The sequence below is a fragment of the Leuciscus leuciscus genome (genome assembly GCF_965113295.1).
Source record: "Leuciscus leuciscus genome assembly, chromosome: 3".
Classification (NCBI taxonomy): domain Eukaryota; kingdom Metazoa; phylum Chordata; class Actinopteri; order Cypriniformes; family Leuciscidae; genus Leuciscus; species Leuciscus leuciscus.
In genome coordinates this window covers 62,978,878-62,997,450 of record NC_138727.1, presented here as the reverse complement: position 1 = coordinate 62,997,450, position 18,573 = coordinate 62,978,878, and the positions used below count along the sequence as shown (strand labels likewise).

General features: G+C 36.8%; 1 protein-coding gene and 1 long non-coding RNA gene across 2 annotated transcripts in view; both read right to left on the bottom strand.

Moving 5' to 3' along the window:
* LOC309494758 (uncharacterized protein) overlaps positions 1-18,573 on the bottom strand; it is a 131,292-nt gene that overhangs the window by 9,754 nt on the left and 102,965 nt on the right. Inside the window, 8 exon segments of the mRNA XM_082164168.1 lie at positions 1,772-1,894; positions 2,679-2,782; positions 3,590-3,715; positions 7,692-8,218; positions 11,409-11,455; positions 14,862-15,035; positions 15,194-15,367; positions 15,521-17,383. Of these exon segments, the coding sequence (XP_082020294.1) occupies positions 1,772-1,894; positions 2,679-2,782; positions 3,590-3,715; positions 7,692-8,218; positions 11,409-11,455; positions 14,862-15,035; positions 15,194-15,367; positions 15,521-17,383 (3,138 nt within the window).
* On the bottom strand, positions 13,785-14,855 carry LOC309493997. The gene is made up of 2 exons (XR_014204175.1): positions 13,965-14,855; positions 13,785-13,928 (listed from the first exon to the last, which is right to left on the bottom strand). It is a non-coding gene; the product is annotated as an uncharacterized lncRNA (long non-coding RNA).

The window sequence follows — 18,573 nt, the reverse complement described above, 5'->3', positions numbered from 1 at the left end:
ACAGAAAATGTAGACACTGACAGCTGACACCGTTACCTGTAAGTTATGTAAAGCAGTGCTAAAATACAATAGCAATACGTCTGCAATGGATAATCATCTTAGGATGAAACACCCACTGCCAACAGCAACCGTTCCTGGCAATGACGCTCGCCATGCTAGCACTGCATCATCGTCAGGCAGGCAGACAACAATCGATTTTTCAACGCGCCTAATGACTGACAACAGAAGGCGAAAAATCACAGATTTGCTGGTCAACTTCGTTGTCAAGGATGTCCGTCCTAGATCCACTCTCTCTGGGGAAGGCTTTAAGGACATCATCCAGTATTTTGAGCCAGGCTACACAATCCCTTGCCACCGCACAGTTTGGAGCAATATCATGCACCAATACAACACTGTCAGAGCAACGATTATGGATGAGATGAAAGACCTCAGTGTTTCCCTCACTACCGATCTGTGGACATCATGTACTATGGATCCTTATATAACCATAACAGCTCACTACATCACTGACAGCTGGGAGTTAAAGTCAAGAGTGTTGTGAACCACCGTGATGCGCGAGAGACACACTGCTGCAAATATTGCCCAGCGTCTGAGAGAGACGATCGAGGAATGGGGCCTCAATGTTTTTTGCACCATCCATGACAATGCTAGTAGCATGAACCTAGCAATGGAACTATGTGAGCTATTTCCCCACCACCTAGGATGCACCAGGCACACACTGCAACTTGCCATTAAAAAAGGTCTCAACTTACCCGAGATCACGAAGACAATTGATGCTGCGGGACGTGTAGTCAGTCATTTTCGTCACTCCTCAGTGGCACATTGTGCTTTGCAGAACTACCAGAAACAACTGGGAGTACAAGTGAACAGTCTTCAAAACGATTGTGCCACTTGGTGGAATTCTACATTCACTATGCTAGAGCGTTTGTATGAACAGAGAATCCCAGTGCAGGCCGTTCTCTCGGATGAGAGCATAACGAAAGTGGACGTCCGAAAATCCTTGACCATGAGAGAGCACCAGTGGGAATTGATCGAGCAGCTGATCCCGGTACTTAGGCCTCTAGCTAAAGCAACCACAATAATGTGCGCAGAGTTACATGTCGGGTTGTCATTCATCTATCCCGTCCTGCTCATTGTCTGCGACATGCTGAGAGTGACAAGATCCGACGACCTGGGGGCTATTCGCTCTTTCAAGGACATGGTGAGGAAAGAACTCGTAAAACGCTTCAAACTAGAGTCTGACATCCTTGTAGATTCAATCCCGATAACGGCATGCATGCTAGATCCAAAGTTTAAGCACCTGAAGTTTCCTGAAGTTTAAGTGAAATTATTGAACTTAAATATACAAGCTTGATAAAAATTATCATTCTAGAAGAACATTTCAGATGGCACTTAGAGGCTTTTGCATCTGAACTCTTCATATATATATATATATATATATATATATATATATATATATATATATTCTAAGCTGGGCAAGTGATTTTTATAAAATGTAGTTTCATCACTGTCTTGTTTAAAAGATTAAAAGTATTTTGTTTTGTCTCTTGTTTAAAAGATTAAAGCAAATAAAGTTTGATCAAATGTTTGATTTTCCAATAAAAGATGATAAATGTTTACATGATTTGTTACATTTATTTACCTTTTGGCAGATTGAGACTCTGTAAATGCAAGTGTAAACACAGCTGATGGCTGTTGGAGACCATCAGAAATATATCAGTTAGTTACAAGATGTGATTTAGTAAGATAGTAAGTACAAGTTTGTACTAACGGAGGGTCAGAGGTCACTGGTCCATCACTGAGTCCAATGGGTTGCCTCATGGATGTGTTACTCTTGAGAGACACACCGCTGGGTTCTGGAGACTCTGATCTCAGTCTCTTCCTCCTGCTGATGCTGACAAATGACAAACAAAACAGCATTTCACAGCACTAGCAATACTGTATAACTTTAATTAACCTTAGATTTACATTTGATAATTTCTGACACTTTTATCCAAAGAGAGGAATACAACAAAGTCATTCATCATGAAGGCCCGATACCTCCAGCAGAAATGGATGGATACACTGAATTTCAGAGCTGGCGCAAACATATTCCCATCACTATGCTTTCTTAAATGCCCTTTTTATCACGACTGTAATTTTTGTTGTGTATTTGTTGTGTTACTAAGAGCATAACATGCATCACCTATGTAAAGTGACTGAGCAGAGAATGGAAAAATAACTTTTTTTGAAGTATATCTGGGCTTTAAGGAGGCAGTAACATTAGAAATGGAAATATTGTAATACAAAGTTTCAAAATTGTTATAGAAAAGAGTATTAAAGGAGAAAAGAGATGAAAGTAAGAAATAGTGTAAGAATAATATATATATATATATATATATATATATATATATATATATAAATGAGAAAAAAATCTGCTAAGGGGTAATAATAGGATAACATATTCTTTTTCTGGTAAAAATAACTTGATTTTCAAGTTAATAAATTTGTGACAGCTGAATGTAACATTTTCGACAAGTCAAACATGTCAGTCTCTGAGAAACATAACTTATTTAAGATGTGAGACAAACGTCATTCTGTAAAATAAGTATTATTACCCTTTGGCAGATTTTTTGCAGGTTTCTGGAGTTGCTTTGAATAAAAGCGTCTGCTAAATGTTTAAATGGCAAGTGTCTTACCTGGGGTCAGAGGTCACTGCATCCCTACATTTACTCTTCACAGACACACAGCTTGATCCAGGAGATGGGGAACTCATTTTAGAGGCAGTGTCCTCATCTTCTCTCTAGACATGGAGAATCATTTTAGAGAACCTGTTCTCCCATTCTCACTTCTCAAAAGTGTTGAGAGATTGATGTCAGACCTTTTATGTGGAGATATATAGAGCACAAAGGTTTTCTGTAATACAATGACGCTGTAGTAAGTAGTCTTACTCTTAATCTAAATGACATTGCAATCTAATTACCTTCCCCATGTCATAATAAAGTAAAAAATGCAGTTAATTGAAATATAACATTCAAAAACAGACTGTTTAAAGGTTCCATTAAAAATCATATTCTCCTTAAGAACCCTTTTATGCTGAAATGGTTCTTTATGTTGGGGATCAGGGTTCTTAAAGGGGTTGTATTCTGCTTTTTCACTATTTAAACTTTAGTTAGTGTTTAATGTTGCTGTTTGAGCATAAAAAAGATATGCAAGGTTACAAAGCTAAAAGGCCACTCTAAAGGGAACTATTTTATTAATCAGAATCCACTTTTCAAGAACTACAACGAATGGCTCATTTGGACTACAACACAATTTTTCCGGATTTTGTTAAGTCATAACATTCCTCAGTAATATATTACCCGCACACGTAACACGCAAAAAAGTTGGCGAGGCCAGGATGAGCCGTGCTAGAGAAGATGAAGAGTGTTGTTGCTGAAATTATCCTCTTGTTTGTTAACATTGTCAGGGTCTGAATCGGGCTCGAAATGGTTTGAAATTGACACCATCGTTAATATAATTTATATAATATAATATATATACACATTTAAGTAGAGCTCACGGACATATAACCACTTATATATATACACACACATTTGCTTTTACTTACAGAAGACACTGTGACACTCAATTGTGTAATTCTGCAAGACACATCACATGACAAAACCACATCATCTGCAAAGAGGAACTGACACTCAGTGACACCAACATACACGGCGAAGAAGGCCTTCATTACAATATTTTACATATTCTCTGTGTTTTTAATGTATTTATTTATTTACAATATTGATTTATCAATAATGTATTCAGCTTGTATAACTTAACAGAGGCTAGGTATTGTAAAACGAGGTATAGAGGGATTAAAAACATGAATACAATTAAACTTAATTAAACTGAACCAGTGGAAAATTAAAATTAAAATGTAAAGAAAGCTAACATTTATTGTGCCATTAAGTTATATATAGAAATTTCATGTAAGCTTTATGTAAGCTTCTTTTATGAAAAGGGTTGAGTTTTTGTTACAAGCCAAATAATCCTAATCTGGTACTCCTTTTCTTAGCAGTTCATTTAAGTGCAATAAACTCAGGTACAGTCATCAATTTCTTATTGTCTATTTCGCTTTTAATATTTTCCCACAACAGTGTGTGAATACAGGAACTTGAAGTCTATACACGGTTTGAAACGCTTTTTGTGGGTAATACATGTTGGTTTAAAACAAGTTTTACTAGTGTCAGTAGAAGTACAGTATTCAGCACTGACTTTGTACTGTGCCACGTTTACCACAACAGAAGCAGTTTTTTTATTGTAAAATCGCGTCATGACATGACAAACATTGTGTCTCATTTTCTGGCGTTTTTACAATAGAGGCAACATTGACAATAACTGGTTCATTGATTTTGTTCACAATGTACGAAGGCTACAATTATGGCTTTATGCATTAAAATGTCCTGGAAGAGAAATATCTTCAAACTCACAGTACTTTCTTCTCTTTTTTTGAGGTCACATTATCTAAAAATATTCGTAGATATAATTATAGACTACACGGCATCTTCCAGTCTATAATTTCAATAAGGTTATATCAAAGATCTAAATAAAAACTATTACTTAAAAATTTACTTTATTATCGTTTCTGCCATTTTGGTAAAATCTGTCGAAATTATTTGAAATTCCATGTAAATAAAAGCAAAAAAACTCAAACAGCAGCTATTTCTAATGACAACATATTTACATGAGGGAGAAAAATGCACTGAACTTACCACGCTCGTAAAATACTCAAAAAATGGACGGTTTAGAGCCTCGGAATGGCGTCGCTAACTTTCCTTCTTTCACTTTCTTTTCTAGGGTGAATTCCCACAGGGATTGCACAAGAAGGGTCTAAGAAAAAAAAAATAGTTTTTCATCGTTCCCAGATCAGGTGTGATCCAAACGGCCACTTCAGATTGGAACTTTAGCTACAGTAGTCACTCGTTGCACGAAGCTAGTTAAACAAACTGCGAGATTGCCAAAATCAGACAAATCCAACATGGTTTCGATCAAGTTCAGCGGGATCGATAAACGTTCTCTGTCAACTCATGTTTTATTATCCAGAGTTTGTGATTAACTCGAGTGTGTGCGCCTGAAAATGTATCACGTGCAGCGAACAGCCAATCACAAACACTTCTGCTGCAGCGAGAGTTTGAGATGGCAGCTGCAAGAAAATATCTGACTATATCAATGCATGTGAATCAACTGAACTGAATCAACTGAAAGAGCTCAAAAGAATACACGTTTGATTAATCAGTTTAAAAGCTTAATATTAAAGCTTATATATATATATATATATATATATATATATATATATATATATATATATATATATATATATATATATATATATATAGTATGTGCATTATACATAATTATTAATATAATAAATAATAAACATGTTGGGTGTAATGCATTAATAAGGAATTAATTACTGTAAATTAATTACCTTTCCCTTGAAAAAGTAAAGTAAGGGATTACTCTTATTTTTTTATTTAATTAGTTACTTCTGATGTAATTGCATTAACACTGTATATACTATTGAACAAGTATATATAAAACAATAGTGGATTTAACATAAAAATGTAGCTAATGTATGTGTTTAATGTAACCTTCTCCCTTTAAATGATTTGGTAGTTCAAGAATAATTGATGCAATTTTATATTTTTTAAAGAATTGTATAGAGACTCTCTGACGACTCTGACTCTCTATCCATTAGGCCATGACTGCTAAACTTTATAGATGTAACATGACAGACAGTGAATGTGATTAACCCATGTGCAAACTGCAAAGAAAACCAGTAACCCAGTGTTACATTGTGCAACTGTTACATTAGAAACATTTTCACCTGTTACTCTCACTGCTGCAACCTAATGAAGACAGTCATATTCATCAATAATTGGAATTTATTTTCATTGGAAAAATAAAAGCTGTAATTGATCATTTGTTTTCACTCAAATAAAACGTTAGCGCAAGAAAGTAAATAGTTTAGGTTACCTGACCAAATGTTTAGGTAGCTACAAAACAAAATCTAATATGATTTTCTCCAATATTTAAAAAAAATAAAATAATAATAATTAACTTTTATGCTTACATGCTTTAAAATATAGACTTCACACACACACACACACAAAAATTATATATATATATATATATATACTATTATATATATATATATATATATATATATATATATATATATATATATATATATATATATATATATATATATATAATAATAATAATTGTGTTAAACAGAGTGAGCCAAGATTATTTTACAACAGAACACAGAATACATAATTTCCCTGTGGCAGAAGATGATCTTATTTAAGATATGCTAATAGCGATAATTTTAGCCATAGCAATAAGTGGTGATTTATTTTTTTTGTCCAAAAAAGGAAAACAATTTCTGAACTAACAGTTTGTGACAATCCAGCATGATGAAACTGAGTTACCCTCTTTTGATAAAACATTTGCATTTAATAAATAAAATATAAAACATCTCAATTACCTCAAAGGGATTAACATAATCTCTCCTGTCTAGCATAGAGTGTAAGAAGCATTATTCTGTGAGTTCATCATTGCTGTGTGTGCCTTCACTAAATATGCTCAAGGGTTCAGTAATTCATTCATCTTAGTGTAACCAGTGGATCACGACACCAAGCGTGACTGATGTTGCTGGAGTTCACGAAACCAGTTGAAACCACAACTTCTGCGTTCTGTAGATATTGAGTAACATTGGACACTCAAACACGGGGCAACAGGCTTTCGTTCATCTGGATCTTTATTTTCACTTCTGATAAACACACATGAATTGCTCTTAAATGTCCTGTCTCTCCAACGCAATCATGGTGCAAAAGAGTCCAAAAAGGCAAAAAAACTAATGAAGCGAAAGAGATTGCTTTACACAAGAAAATTTTATAAAACATAAAACATACTTGATATAAACACACAAACAAGCATCCTCTATGGGTGAAACGCCCTTACATGTTCTGTCTCGGGTAAATGTACTCTTATCACCATTGGATAAAAAATAAAAAATAAAATAAACAAAACTAATACAAAAAATAATAACACAGTTAATTGAAATAACATTATAAACATGATTTAAGATGGATATATATAAAAGACTTGAGAGCTCAAATGAACTCTACCTCTCCCATGCAATTATGGTACGAAAGGGAAGAATAAGAGTAAACTCTCAAACAAAAATGAATAAATAAGACATCATGACTCAATTAAAGGGAAAACCCTCATAAATAGAGAGCTATACCAAATATGCAGATATGAACAATTTTGTGTTCGTCCTACTTAATATATTTAACAGTATAATTTCTATATCGGTTACATTAGCAATATGACAGAAAGCCTGAATGATCCATCTCTTATTTGCACTTGTGGAAGTTACCTTGTTGTGGTAATTGTGACTTTACATCTTACAATGTGACTTTAAATCTCGGAATTGCTATTTCTCATAACTGTAACTGTATATCTCAATGTGACTTGTTTTTTGCAAAGCAACCTCATACATTGTGACTATAGCTCACAATTGCAGCTCTATTTCTTACAATTGTGACTATTAATTGATTTCACAATTGTGAGACAATTGCATGAAATCGTAATTACCTGTTTGTTTTTTTGCTCTGAGGTGGAAATGTGTCTCTGTGGTTTCTCGCAGGAGGCTGTTAAATCTGACACAGAGACACTGAAGATTCGGGATAAACCCCAAATCCAGCATAGAGGGGTTCAGTGAATGTGGTGTTGAATGTGTATATGTGTGTGAGTGTGTGTGTGTCAGAGACACTGTAGAAGGACAGAGTGCCAGCAGACCAGTCCAGATAGACACCTACTCTATTAGAGCGGGCTGAAGGGCCAGATACTTCAGTGCTTTTATTATTGAACCAGACTGTGTAATTCATATCAGAACAGTATATACTCCAGGACTTATCATTCAGTCCAAACCAACAGTCAGTCCCACGTTTCCTGCTGATTCCTTTATATGCCACTGCTACATGACCCGAGCCACTCCATTTAACCTCCCAGTAACGGCGTCCAGTCAGACTCTCTCGACACAGAACATGCTCCTGGAGCTCAAATCTGTCTGGATGATCAGGATACGGCTGCTGCTCTTTCACACATGTTGCCTTTCTGTTGTCCTCAGACAGAATGAGTTGAGTGTGTGCTGTGTTTATATCCAGTGTGAGATCACAGGCATCTGAACACAACAAGAGAGATCAGCATATCTTTGACATTGTTAAATATGCACAGGTGTGTGTGTTTGTATGTGTGTGTACTCGGAAAACCCTACGTTATGAGGACCAAATGTCTCCATAGTGTAGATAATAACTGTAATTTTTGACATTTTCTGGTCCCCATGAGGAAAACAGCTGATATTTTTAGGGGTAAGGTTAGTGTAAAGGATAGAATATACAAAGTTCTATCATGAAACTCTAGATGGCACAGGCTGATAGGTCTTTAACTCAATCTGCTTGTAATCACATCATTCTCTATAGGGCACAGCTGATTGGTCCCTGCTGTATCAGTAGCCAATGAGCTCGCTGCTCAACCTTCAAATACTTGGTCAGCATTTGCTGTAGCTTTCAGAAACCCTCCACCATCCCCAGCTCCACCTGTGTAGATCTGCTATGGTTTATTTCATGTATGCTGTATTGTACAGCACCAGCGTGTCTACTTGCTCACATCAGTGTTGTGTGTGTATTGGCAATAGCAAGTCTCTGTACATGCTTTACAGCAGAAGCAGTGTAGCAGATCTATTCCTCTAAGGCTAAACATATTAACATTGTCATATCCATTACCATACCAAACACTCTGTCATGACAGAAATACAGTTGTCACAGTATGAACATCACTACACCTATGTCATTTCCTCATAATGATTGGAATACCGGTGTGTAGGGCTGGGCATTGACACAAATTTCAAGATTTGATTTCAATTCACAAGCAATCTGATATGATTTCAATTTGATACAATTCGATTCTAAATCAATTAATTCAATCAATTAATCATACATTAAATAGCTACTGAAGAACAGGATAAGTAGAAATACAATTAATACAAATTATAGTGCATATATTAGGTTCATATTTCTAGCTGACTAGCTAGTTTTTGGACATTGAATCGCTTTTCTGTGGTAAATGTAACATTACGTGACACTGCATACAAGCTGTTTTATTGCCATCTTTCCATAGTTGTAATACTGATTGAGCTATTATACGGATTGCGGTAAGTTGCACCAGGGCCGTCGCTAGTGGGGTGAAAGATGGTGACAATTATAGGGGCCCCACAAAATCCAGCAGTTAAACTATATAGGCCCCTGTTGTATGAATAATTATAATATTTATATTAGTTGCATGCCTGAGATTTAAATGAAAACCACAAAAACGTGCAATTTGGTTAAATATTTTTTCCAAATATCTGCTTCTCTTTTCCTCCCTATAAATGGTTTAGTCCGATCTAAAGTATTTATTAATTATTCAGTCAGTGACAAACATCAGAGGGACCCAATAAAATTGCAAGTCCCACCCCAGCTCGTGAACAGAGCCAATCAGAGTTGAAGCGGCAGTGCCTGAAGTTAACGATGAACTTGCTGGAAGAGCAGGAGACTGACTGACTGAAAATTTCGAGGAAAAGAAAACATAAATCAGGGAACCATAAACGCCATGAAGAGAATGAGAGGGAGGCCAGGAGAGTTGTTGTATTCCAGTCGATAAAGACATTCTTAAAGACAGGTTGTATTGTTATTTCGCTGGGAATAAGAAAACTACCGTCTCCAGCCTGCCGGGTCCTGCCACTCTTCATTATCGCAGCGCACCACAATCCACCGAATGATTACGTGGTCAAAATTTCTCTTTTTACACTATTGTACATAGAGGTAAAAAATGTACATGAGTCACGACGCATTGCATTATGCACTGGACCTGCCGGCTGGTGATGTATTTATTACATCAAGAAAACACCAATACAACACACTGCACTTGGATGAATACATTTATTCAATTTATTTAATAATATTACCAGATCCATATTATCTTTATTAAATTTTTTTTTTTTTTTTTTGACTGCATTCTTGTCAATTTCTAAATGTTCACTTTTTGATTTATGAATTATAACAGACTGATGGGGGGAAAAAAACATTATTTAGCTGTTACTTTTAATTTTTTTTTTTTATTATTATTCAACAATTTCTTGCTTTTTGTTAGTTTTTATTAGTTGTAATTTTTATGTAAACATTTAACTTTTAAAATAAAGGTTTCACAACAACATCACCATCTTCTGTTATATGTGGGCCTCCATGCTCATCTATTTACAGTATATGATATTGGTGGAGGGTGGTGGGGGCCCACATCAATATTTTTACAGGGGCCCCCGAATCCTCTAGCTACGGCCCTGAGTTGCACTATATCTTTCAATATATCTTCTGATGTTTATTCATGTTTATTATATGCTTTAACTAGCAATAATGGGGAAGAGATGATCATTTCACGTGCGCTTCGCCTGAACTGAAGGAGCTATGTGATCTGACGCACCACATTAAAGAGCACCGAAACAGTATTTATTGATTTGAATTTCCTAATGAAAATGACAGAATTTAAAAAGCAGAGATGTTGTATCATTAAAGAAGTTACACAGCAAAAAGCTACAAAGTTTTGTTCATTCATCAACTGAAAACAGCAGAAGCCCTATTCGGACAGGGCTAGTTTTCTAAACAGCGTTTATTATCTGTACTATCGTACAGAAGATTTCATGTACTGATTTAGACGGGACTAACATCTATATGTATATTACAGAGGTGGGACTGTGTGTTTTCTAGATGTGGCCGTTACAAAGGTCATGTCCTGTGCGTGCGTCACGTATATGTCTTTTAAATAATTAATTGTTTACATGATTTTAATTTATTATAAAAAAAAAAAACATTTAAGTAAACTTAATGAGTTTATAGCAGTGGCTGTTTAAATTAATAATTGAGCAGAGAAATCTAGACAAGTATCTTACTCTTACTTAACACTGGTATTAAATGGGCAGTCTAAAACACTAGGTCATTTGCACTGGAATTTTCACAATTTTACGTCTGTGAAACAAATTCACTAACAACCCTATTAAAACTATTCCTGTTCGAATAGGGCTATTGACTGAGAGAAAGATTATTGGGATTTAAGAATTGATAACGGTTCTTCAAAATGACAATCGATTTAAATCAAGGAATTTATCATTTTTACCCAGCCCTACCTGTGTGTGTGTGTGTGTGTGTGTGTGTGTGTGTGTGTGTGTGTGTGTGTGTGTGTGTGTGTGTGTGTGTGTGTGTGTGTGTGTGTGTGTGTGTGTGTGTGTGTGTGTGTGTGTGTGTGTGTGTGTGTGTGTGTGTAGGTGTGTGTGTAGGACCTACATTTTGCCAGTCCTGGTGTGATCCTGATATATCCACCATGGTCCAAACTATACAGAGACAAAAACATACACAAAACAAACAAACAAAAATTACATGATATGTGGGAAGATTCATAAAATTGCAAATAGAATTTGAGTTTTGTGGCTTTTAATAAGAGTTTACATATGAGTTTATTTATATAATTTACTCTCCCTTATGTCATTCCAAACCCATCAGACTCATCAGATTATTTCAACACACAAATTTAGATATTGTTAATTAAACCTGAGAGATTGCTGTCCCTAAAAGTAATACAAATGAATCAAGCAGTTTAATCCAAATTGTCACATCCTCCAGCTGGGCTCTATGAGCTCTTCCAGAGGACACTCATTTTGTCTCTGTGTCACTGTAAAGGACTACATTCCCCACGATCCTTTGCCTGGACTCATTCTGTCTTCATTTAGTACACTTATGTATTATTACCTTGTTTGCACTGGCTTATGGTGCCTTCCTGTGCATTCTTTGTGTAGTTATGCTAGAATGTTGCCACTGTGTAGTGATGGGAAGCCAAGGCTTTCTGAAGCATTTGAGGCTTTCATCAAATTGTGTAGAAAAAGGTTTATTACTTGAAGCTTTTAACACAATGCGCATTAGTGACATCTGGTGGTCAGACTTGTCTTCTCCAACATATCTAACTTATCATCGCAGAGCAGAAAAAGCATGTGACCAAACAAAGCTTCAGAAGTCCAGAAGTGTGGGATCAATACAGTTCTATCTAATCTCATAGAAATTAATTAGACCACAACTCCTGTCATGTGTAGCCTGGTCAATGGATTAACATATTGATCAATAATATAAAATATACAAGTAGGCTATGTGATCATAATTATATTAATTGAAAAAATATTTTGGGTGTTCTGCTTTAAAATTAAAATTAAATATAAATTATGTAATAGGGAAGTGCAGGTTTAAATCGTTTAAATAACGCCTCCTCCATAATCATTTCACTTTTTATGCATCAGATGAGGTTGCGATTCTCGCAAAGCTCGATTTTTTTTTTCAAAACAGCTGTTCCGACCTTTCGACACTGCACGACGTTCGAAGCTTAAAATGTCATCAATCACGTGGTACTGTCATTTTGATACAAGCATCGGTACAGTGTGTGATACAATAGTGCTTTGAAAACTGTGTCGGAGCGCCGGAGCCCCGGTATCAACCGTCCCATCACTACCACTGTGTGTCTGAGTGCCTGTATTCTTGTCCCGGATCCTGTGTTCTTGTCGTCTGCCTGGTTGTTTGTATTTTACCCTGTCTGGATAATCTAGATCTCAGTATGTTTGTAACTAGTGATCGACCGATATATCGGTCGGCCGATAAATCAGGCCGATATTTGCGGGTTTTACGTGTATCGGCATCGGCCACATCGGCATCTGCTGCGTTCGCCGATAGTTTTTTCCCGGCATTATTTACAGACAGGCGTCCGCAGGCAGCTCTGTGTTGCTGGAGACGCTGCAGTTCACGTGCAGCCCATGCACTGCCCCTCCCACACTAGCAGAGTGCTGGAAGCCTCTTCAAGACAACGGTAAACTAAACTAAACTTTAAAGTTTTAAAACTTAAACTTTAAAGTTTTAAACTTTCAAGGCATCTTTTAACTGTTTGACTTAGCTGAAATATTGCCATACACTTTGAAAGTGGAAACACGTTGTTCTATATGTTCGTGCAACTATAGCTAAGCAAGTTTGTGGGTCCAAATGGAAAACGCGAATGCCTCATCTATAAAACTGCTTATCATTGTATTTAGGGAGCTGCAAATAGGTAAGTTTGAGGCTATCCATATGCATACGGCAGCTGTTACGAACACTGTTCATAGGATTAAATGATGCCGACGTGATTCCGTGATATTTGTGGGAGTTTTATTCAGCGACCACCTGGTTGAGGTTTGGACGTGTGCTCGTAAAAGAAGTGACGCGGTTGCGACACGCATGCGATGCAGCGCGCTCGTTTGTCCAGGCACTCCTATGCCGTGGTGAGATAAAACCAAAACATGTGTCATGTGACAAAAAACAACTGACCTTTCCATGACAACATCGAAAGCTCGGCCGAACAGCTGATCATAGCTGGACAGGGCGGGTTTTTATTTCTCATCTCCATAAATATATGCAGTCGTAAAGGGCTAGAAATAAATTAATCCTTACTTCCTCGTCATGGAGATCGCAGTTCATGGTTCCATAGCAACGACAGACGCCACAGGAGCGCAAGCGCTTGTAGAAAGGGTAGAAAGGAGAAAGCGGCGCGGCCGTGCTTTCCACACGTTTTTAGATGCGATATGTGAACAGTCCCTAATTCATAATAAACTGAGAATCTATTTGTTTTAAAATAGTTTTTGTTTTGTATAAAATGGACTAGGTTGTAAATAGTTGGTTACTTTTAAAATTAAGTATAGTAAAGTTTGTACTTTATTATGCTGCTTGCTTGCTACTGTGCAATAGTGTAATTATTTTATTTATGCTTAAATATTTATTTTCAGAATTTGAATTATGCTTAAATATTTATTTTCAGTATTTTCAGCACTGAACTTTTTCCTTTTTTTTTAACTTGTTCTACCTCACATGTTTTTAATATTTGTCAAATATTGTTTTTTTAAGTTCAATAAATGTTCCTTTTTTAAATTGAGACTTGTAACATTTGTTATCATCATTGTGTCATTTTTATGATGTAAATTGAGTGAGCAAAAGCAGTATCGGCTCCAAATATCGGCCCAAGAAAATCGGCAATATTTTACATATCTTAAAAATTTGTATAATAGGTCCCCTTTAAGCTGTACTGGGTTTAAGAGCTACAGTAATTTTAGCATTAAATGCTATGTGAATTCCTTCAAGACAAAAAATATATTAGTCCTAATATTAGGAGCAACATGTCCCTAATTTTTAAGAGTTGCTTAAGAGAAACAATTAGCCTTAAGATTGTTTTGTGAATACAGCCCCTAATTTTGCATCTGTGTCACGTGAACCACTGCAGCACACACCAGTGTGCTCCAGACCAAAGACAGGATAACACAGAGTGAATCATATGTGCAGGTCAGCACAGACAACAAAACATTGCAATCAAACATTGCAAAAAAGACCACAACAAAAGTTTTAAATAAGTGCTGCAAATTGTTATATCAAGGTGTTACCCTTTAACACTAGGCTCTCTCGAATCCTAGTAGGAATTAAAAAATATATGGGTTGTAATAATTTGGTTTTTCTTAAAGCTAATTTAGTATTAAAGTAACAGTTCTCTATGCTTACACCCTCAAAATTTGATATACAATTTTTTACTCTTATGTGAGATTTGTGGATTCTGCTGTATTACATCAGATAAAGCCAGTAAAAATGATAACCATAAAAATATTATTTCTTAACAAAAGATCCCTCTTAGGTGACCCCTAATTAAATTTAGGCACACATATGAGACGCAACATCTAAACATACTTGAGAAACTGCAGAGAGCAGTTTGGATCCTCCAGTTTGTCGCTGAGCAGCTGGACTCCTGATTCTCCTGGGTGATTGTAGCTCAGGTCCAGCTCTCTCGGGTGTGAGGGGTTTGAACTAAGAGCTGAAGACACATAACCACAGCCTTCCTGTGTCACCATACAGCCAGACAACCTACAGACACACACACAGTCAGATCATTAACAAACACACATCAACATTATGACCGGCTGACTGTAGATTATCCCTTATACACAGTCAGATCATTAACAAACACACATCAACATTATGACCGGCTGACTGTAGATTATCCCTTATATGCTCTAACACACCTCAGTATCTCCAGCTGACAGTTTGCACTCTTTAGTCCATCAGAGAGCAGTTTCACTCCTGAATCCTGCAGGTCATTGTTACTCAGATCCAGCTCTCTCAGGAACGAGTTTGAAGATTGTAGAGCTGATGATATAATTTCAAAGGACTGACCAGTGAGATTACAGCAGGCAAGACTGAAAAAAGATTCAAACAAATTCAAACAAAATTAAATTCTTAACCTTATTCTTCAACTGTATTTCCATTATATCATTATTTATTTGTATAATACATTTAAATGAAATGGTTAAGGCACAATTTAAGATATTAGGACAAAATTAAACACGCACAAAGCTTTTTTGCAGTTGATCACAGCTGGTATCAGTCTTCTTCTACCCTCATCTGATGTGTTGTATTTCTTGAGGTCCAGCTCATCCAGCACCTCCTCTGACATCTGAAGCATGTAGGCGATTGTTGAGCAGTGAGCAGGAGAGAGTTTCTTCTCTGAGAGTTTGTCTGATTTCACAAACTCCTGAATCTCTCTGGACAGAGTCTGATCTTTGACTTCCAGCAGACAGAGGAACAGATTGATGGATCTTTCAGCGGAGAGTGCATGTCCATCTTTGATCTTCTCTTTAATGTACTGTGTGGTTCTCCTGATGCTCTTTGAGTTGTTCTCTGTGTGCGTCAGTAGATCCTGTAAGAGTCTCTGATTGGACTCCAGTGAGAGGCCCAGCAGGAACCGCAGGAAAAGATCCAGGTGTCCATTCTTACTCTCAAGAGCTTTATCTGTTGCATCCCTTTGCAGGATATGCATCACATCACAAAACTGCAACGTGTCAAAAAGTTTGATTGCATAATGATAAAATGCATAGAAAGCAGCAAGAAACTCCTGAACGCTCAGGTGAATGAAGCTGTAGACTTTCTTCTGATGAATCACAGATTCCTCCTTAAAGATCTCAGTGCAAATCCCAGAATACACTGAGGCGTCAGTGATGTCTATGCTGCTCTCTCTCAGGTCCTCCTCATAGAACATCACATTGCCCTTCATCAGCTGTTTGAAAGCCACTTCAGCAAGTTTCACAATCACTTCTCTGTTGTACTGCAGGAGTTTCTCTGGATCTTTCTCTTCATTCTTCTGATTCCCCATGTTGATCTGAATCAGCAGGAAGTGGATGTACATTTCAGTCAGAGTTTGAAGGATTTCTGCACTCAGATCTTCTTCCAGGAGCTTCTGAAGCACAGTGGATGAGATCCAGCAGAAGACGGGTATGTGGCACATGATGTTGAGGCTTCTTGCTCTTCTGATGTGTGAGATGATTCTCCTGGCTTGATTCTCGTCACTGATTCTCTTCCTGAAATATTCCTCCTTCTGAGGCTCATTAAACCCCTGAATTTCTGTCAGAAGGTTGATGTAATTGGGGGGGATTTGATTGGCTGCTGCTGGTCTGGAGGTGATCCAGATGAGAGCCGAGGGAAGCAGCTCTCCTTTCATGAGGTTTGACATCAACACGCCCACTGATGAAGTCTCAGTCACATCAGAAACTTTCTGAGCGTCTGAAAACATCAGTGTGATTCTGCTTTCATCCAGACCATCAAAGATGAACACAACTTTACACTCCTCATAAATCCTTGAATCCAGATCTTGAAGTTCAGGGTGAAAGTCCTGCAGAAGTCTGTGAAGACAGTACTGATCATCTCGGATCAAGTTCAGCTCTCGAAATGGAAGCACAAACATGAAATCTACATCCTGATTGGCTTTTCCCTCGGCCCAGTCCAGAATGAACTTCTGCACAGAGACAGTTTTCCCGATTCCAGCGATGCCTTTAGTAAGAACAGTCTTGATTTGGTCTTTCTCCTCACATCCTAGTTCAGGTGAGGCTTTAAAGATGTCATTGCAGTCAATTGGAGTGTCTTGTGAGTGTTGTGTTCTGGCTGTTTTCTCCATCTGTAAAATCTCATGTTCTTTATTCGCTCCTTCTCTCTCTCCCTTTATGATGCAGAGCTGTGTGTAGATCCTGTTCAGGAGGGTTTCATCACACTGTAATTTCATTCCCTCAAATAATTTCTCAAACTTGATCTTCATGCTGGTTTTGTGATGGTCTTTCACTCTCTGCAGGTCTCTAGTCTCCAGTGTGTGTGTCTGCAGGGCTGCTTCAGTTGTGACCTGCATAATATGGGTCTGATATTGGGATGCAGAGGATGGCACAGATCTGATCACAACATACAAAAAACACAACATCAACTAAATTGACATGTTAAAAAGTTTTAGCACACAGTTTACAGGTTGATACACAGTAAATTCTCCAGTGTTAAATTAACACCGACCGGTGTTCATATGGGAACCATCAGCAGGGTGTTAAAAGTAACACTGAAGCAGTGTTGAGTTAATTAGATAATTAAGTGATTAATTGAGTGATGATTGTTCGATTATTGAAGACACCTGATGATAACAAGCAGAATCACTGAAGAAAAGAGAAACAAAAGGACTACAACTGGCATACAGACACAGCCTTAGATGAAATCAAATGAGAAGACATGAAATCTCTGTTATTACAAACCAGTTTGACCTTATTTTTGTCAATCATCTACAGAAGATCTTTTTAAGAATTAACAGAGATTTAAATGTTGATGTTATATTGAAAATGTTTGGTCACCATTATGGTGATAAGTGTTTCCTTTAGTTGGGCAGTTTGACTCTTTAAATTTTTGTATGTTAATTGTTGTCTTTGTAACAGTGTTTACCACATAATTTGTTGCAAAAGAAACCACAAACAAAGATTATCAAGTGATATACATTTCATCATCATATAGAAAAATGTTTCACAAATGTCATCACTGACCAAAAGAGGTCACTTGTTATTAATAGATTTTTACCACCAATATTTTTTTTTGCCAAATATTCTGAATTTTAATTGTAATTTCTAATTACATTGCGAGTAATCTTATGAATCTCAACAATGGTGCCATGCTTAATGCTGCAATGCATTCTGGCAGCCATTTGTTGTATAATATGGTGGCTCCCAGCATGCATTGCTGCATAAAGCATGTCACCATTGTTGAGATTAATATGCGAATTCTTGATGTCTGTGTGTGTCAAAAATAATTTAACCCACAATGTTTTTAAAATCACAATTCATAATGTCAGATCGGTGGTAATAAATTATCATTGGTGAAAATTATTTATTAATTACAAATAACTATTTTTGGTCAGATTAGTTTTGGTCAGATGAGATTAGTGAATCATTCTACTTCATGATGGTTCAAACTATACACAAGTTAACGCGCCAAATCACGGGCGGCGCCATAACTGTACACAAATGCACTTCATTTCCGCCGGAAGTGGTTTGCGCAGCGTCTGCCGGTGTAAACACAGCGATTATTTGACCATTGTAGCCTAGGC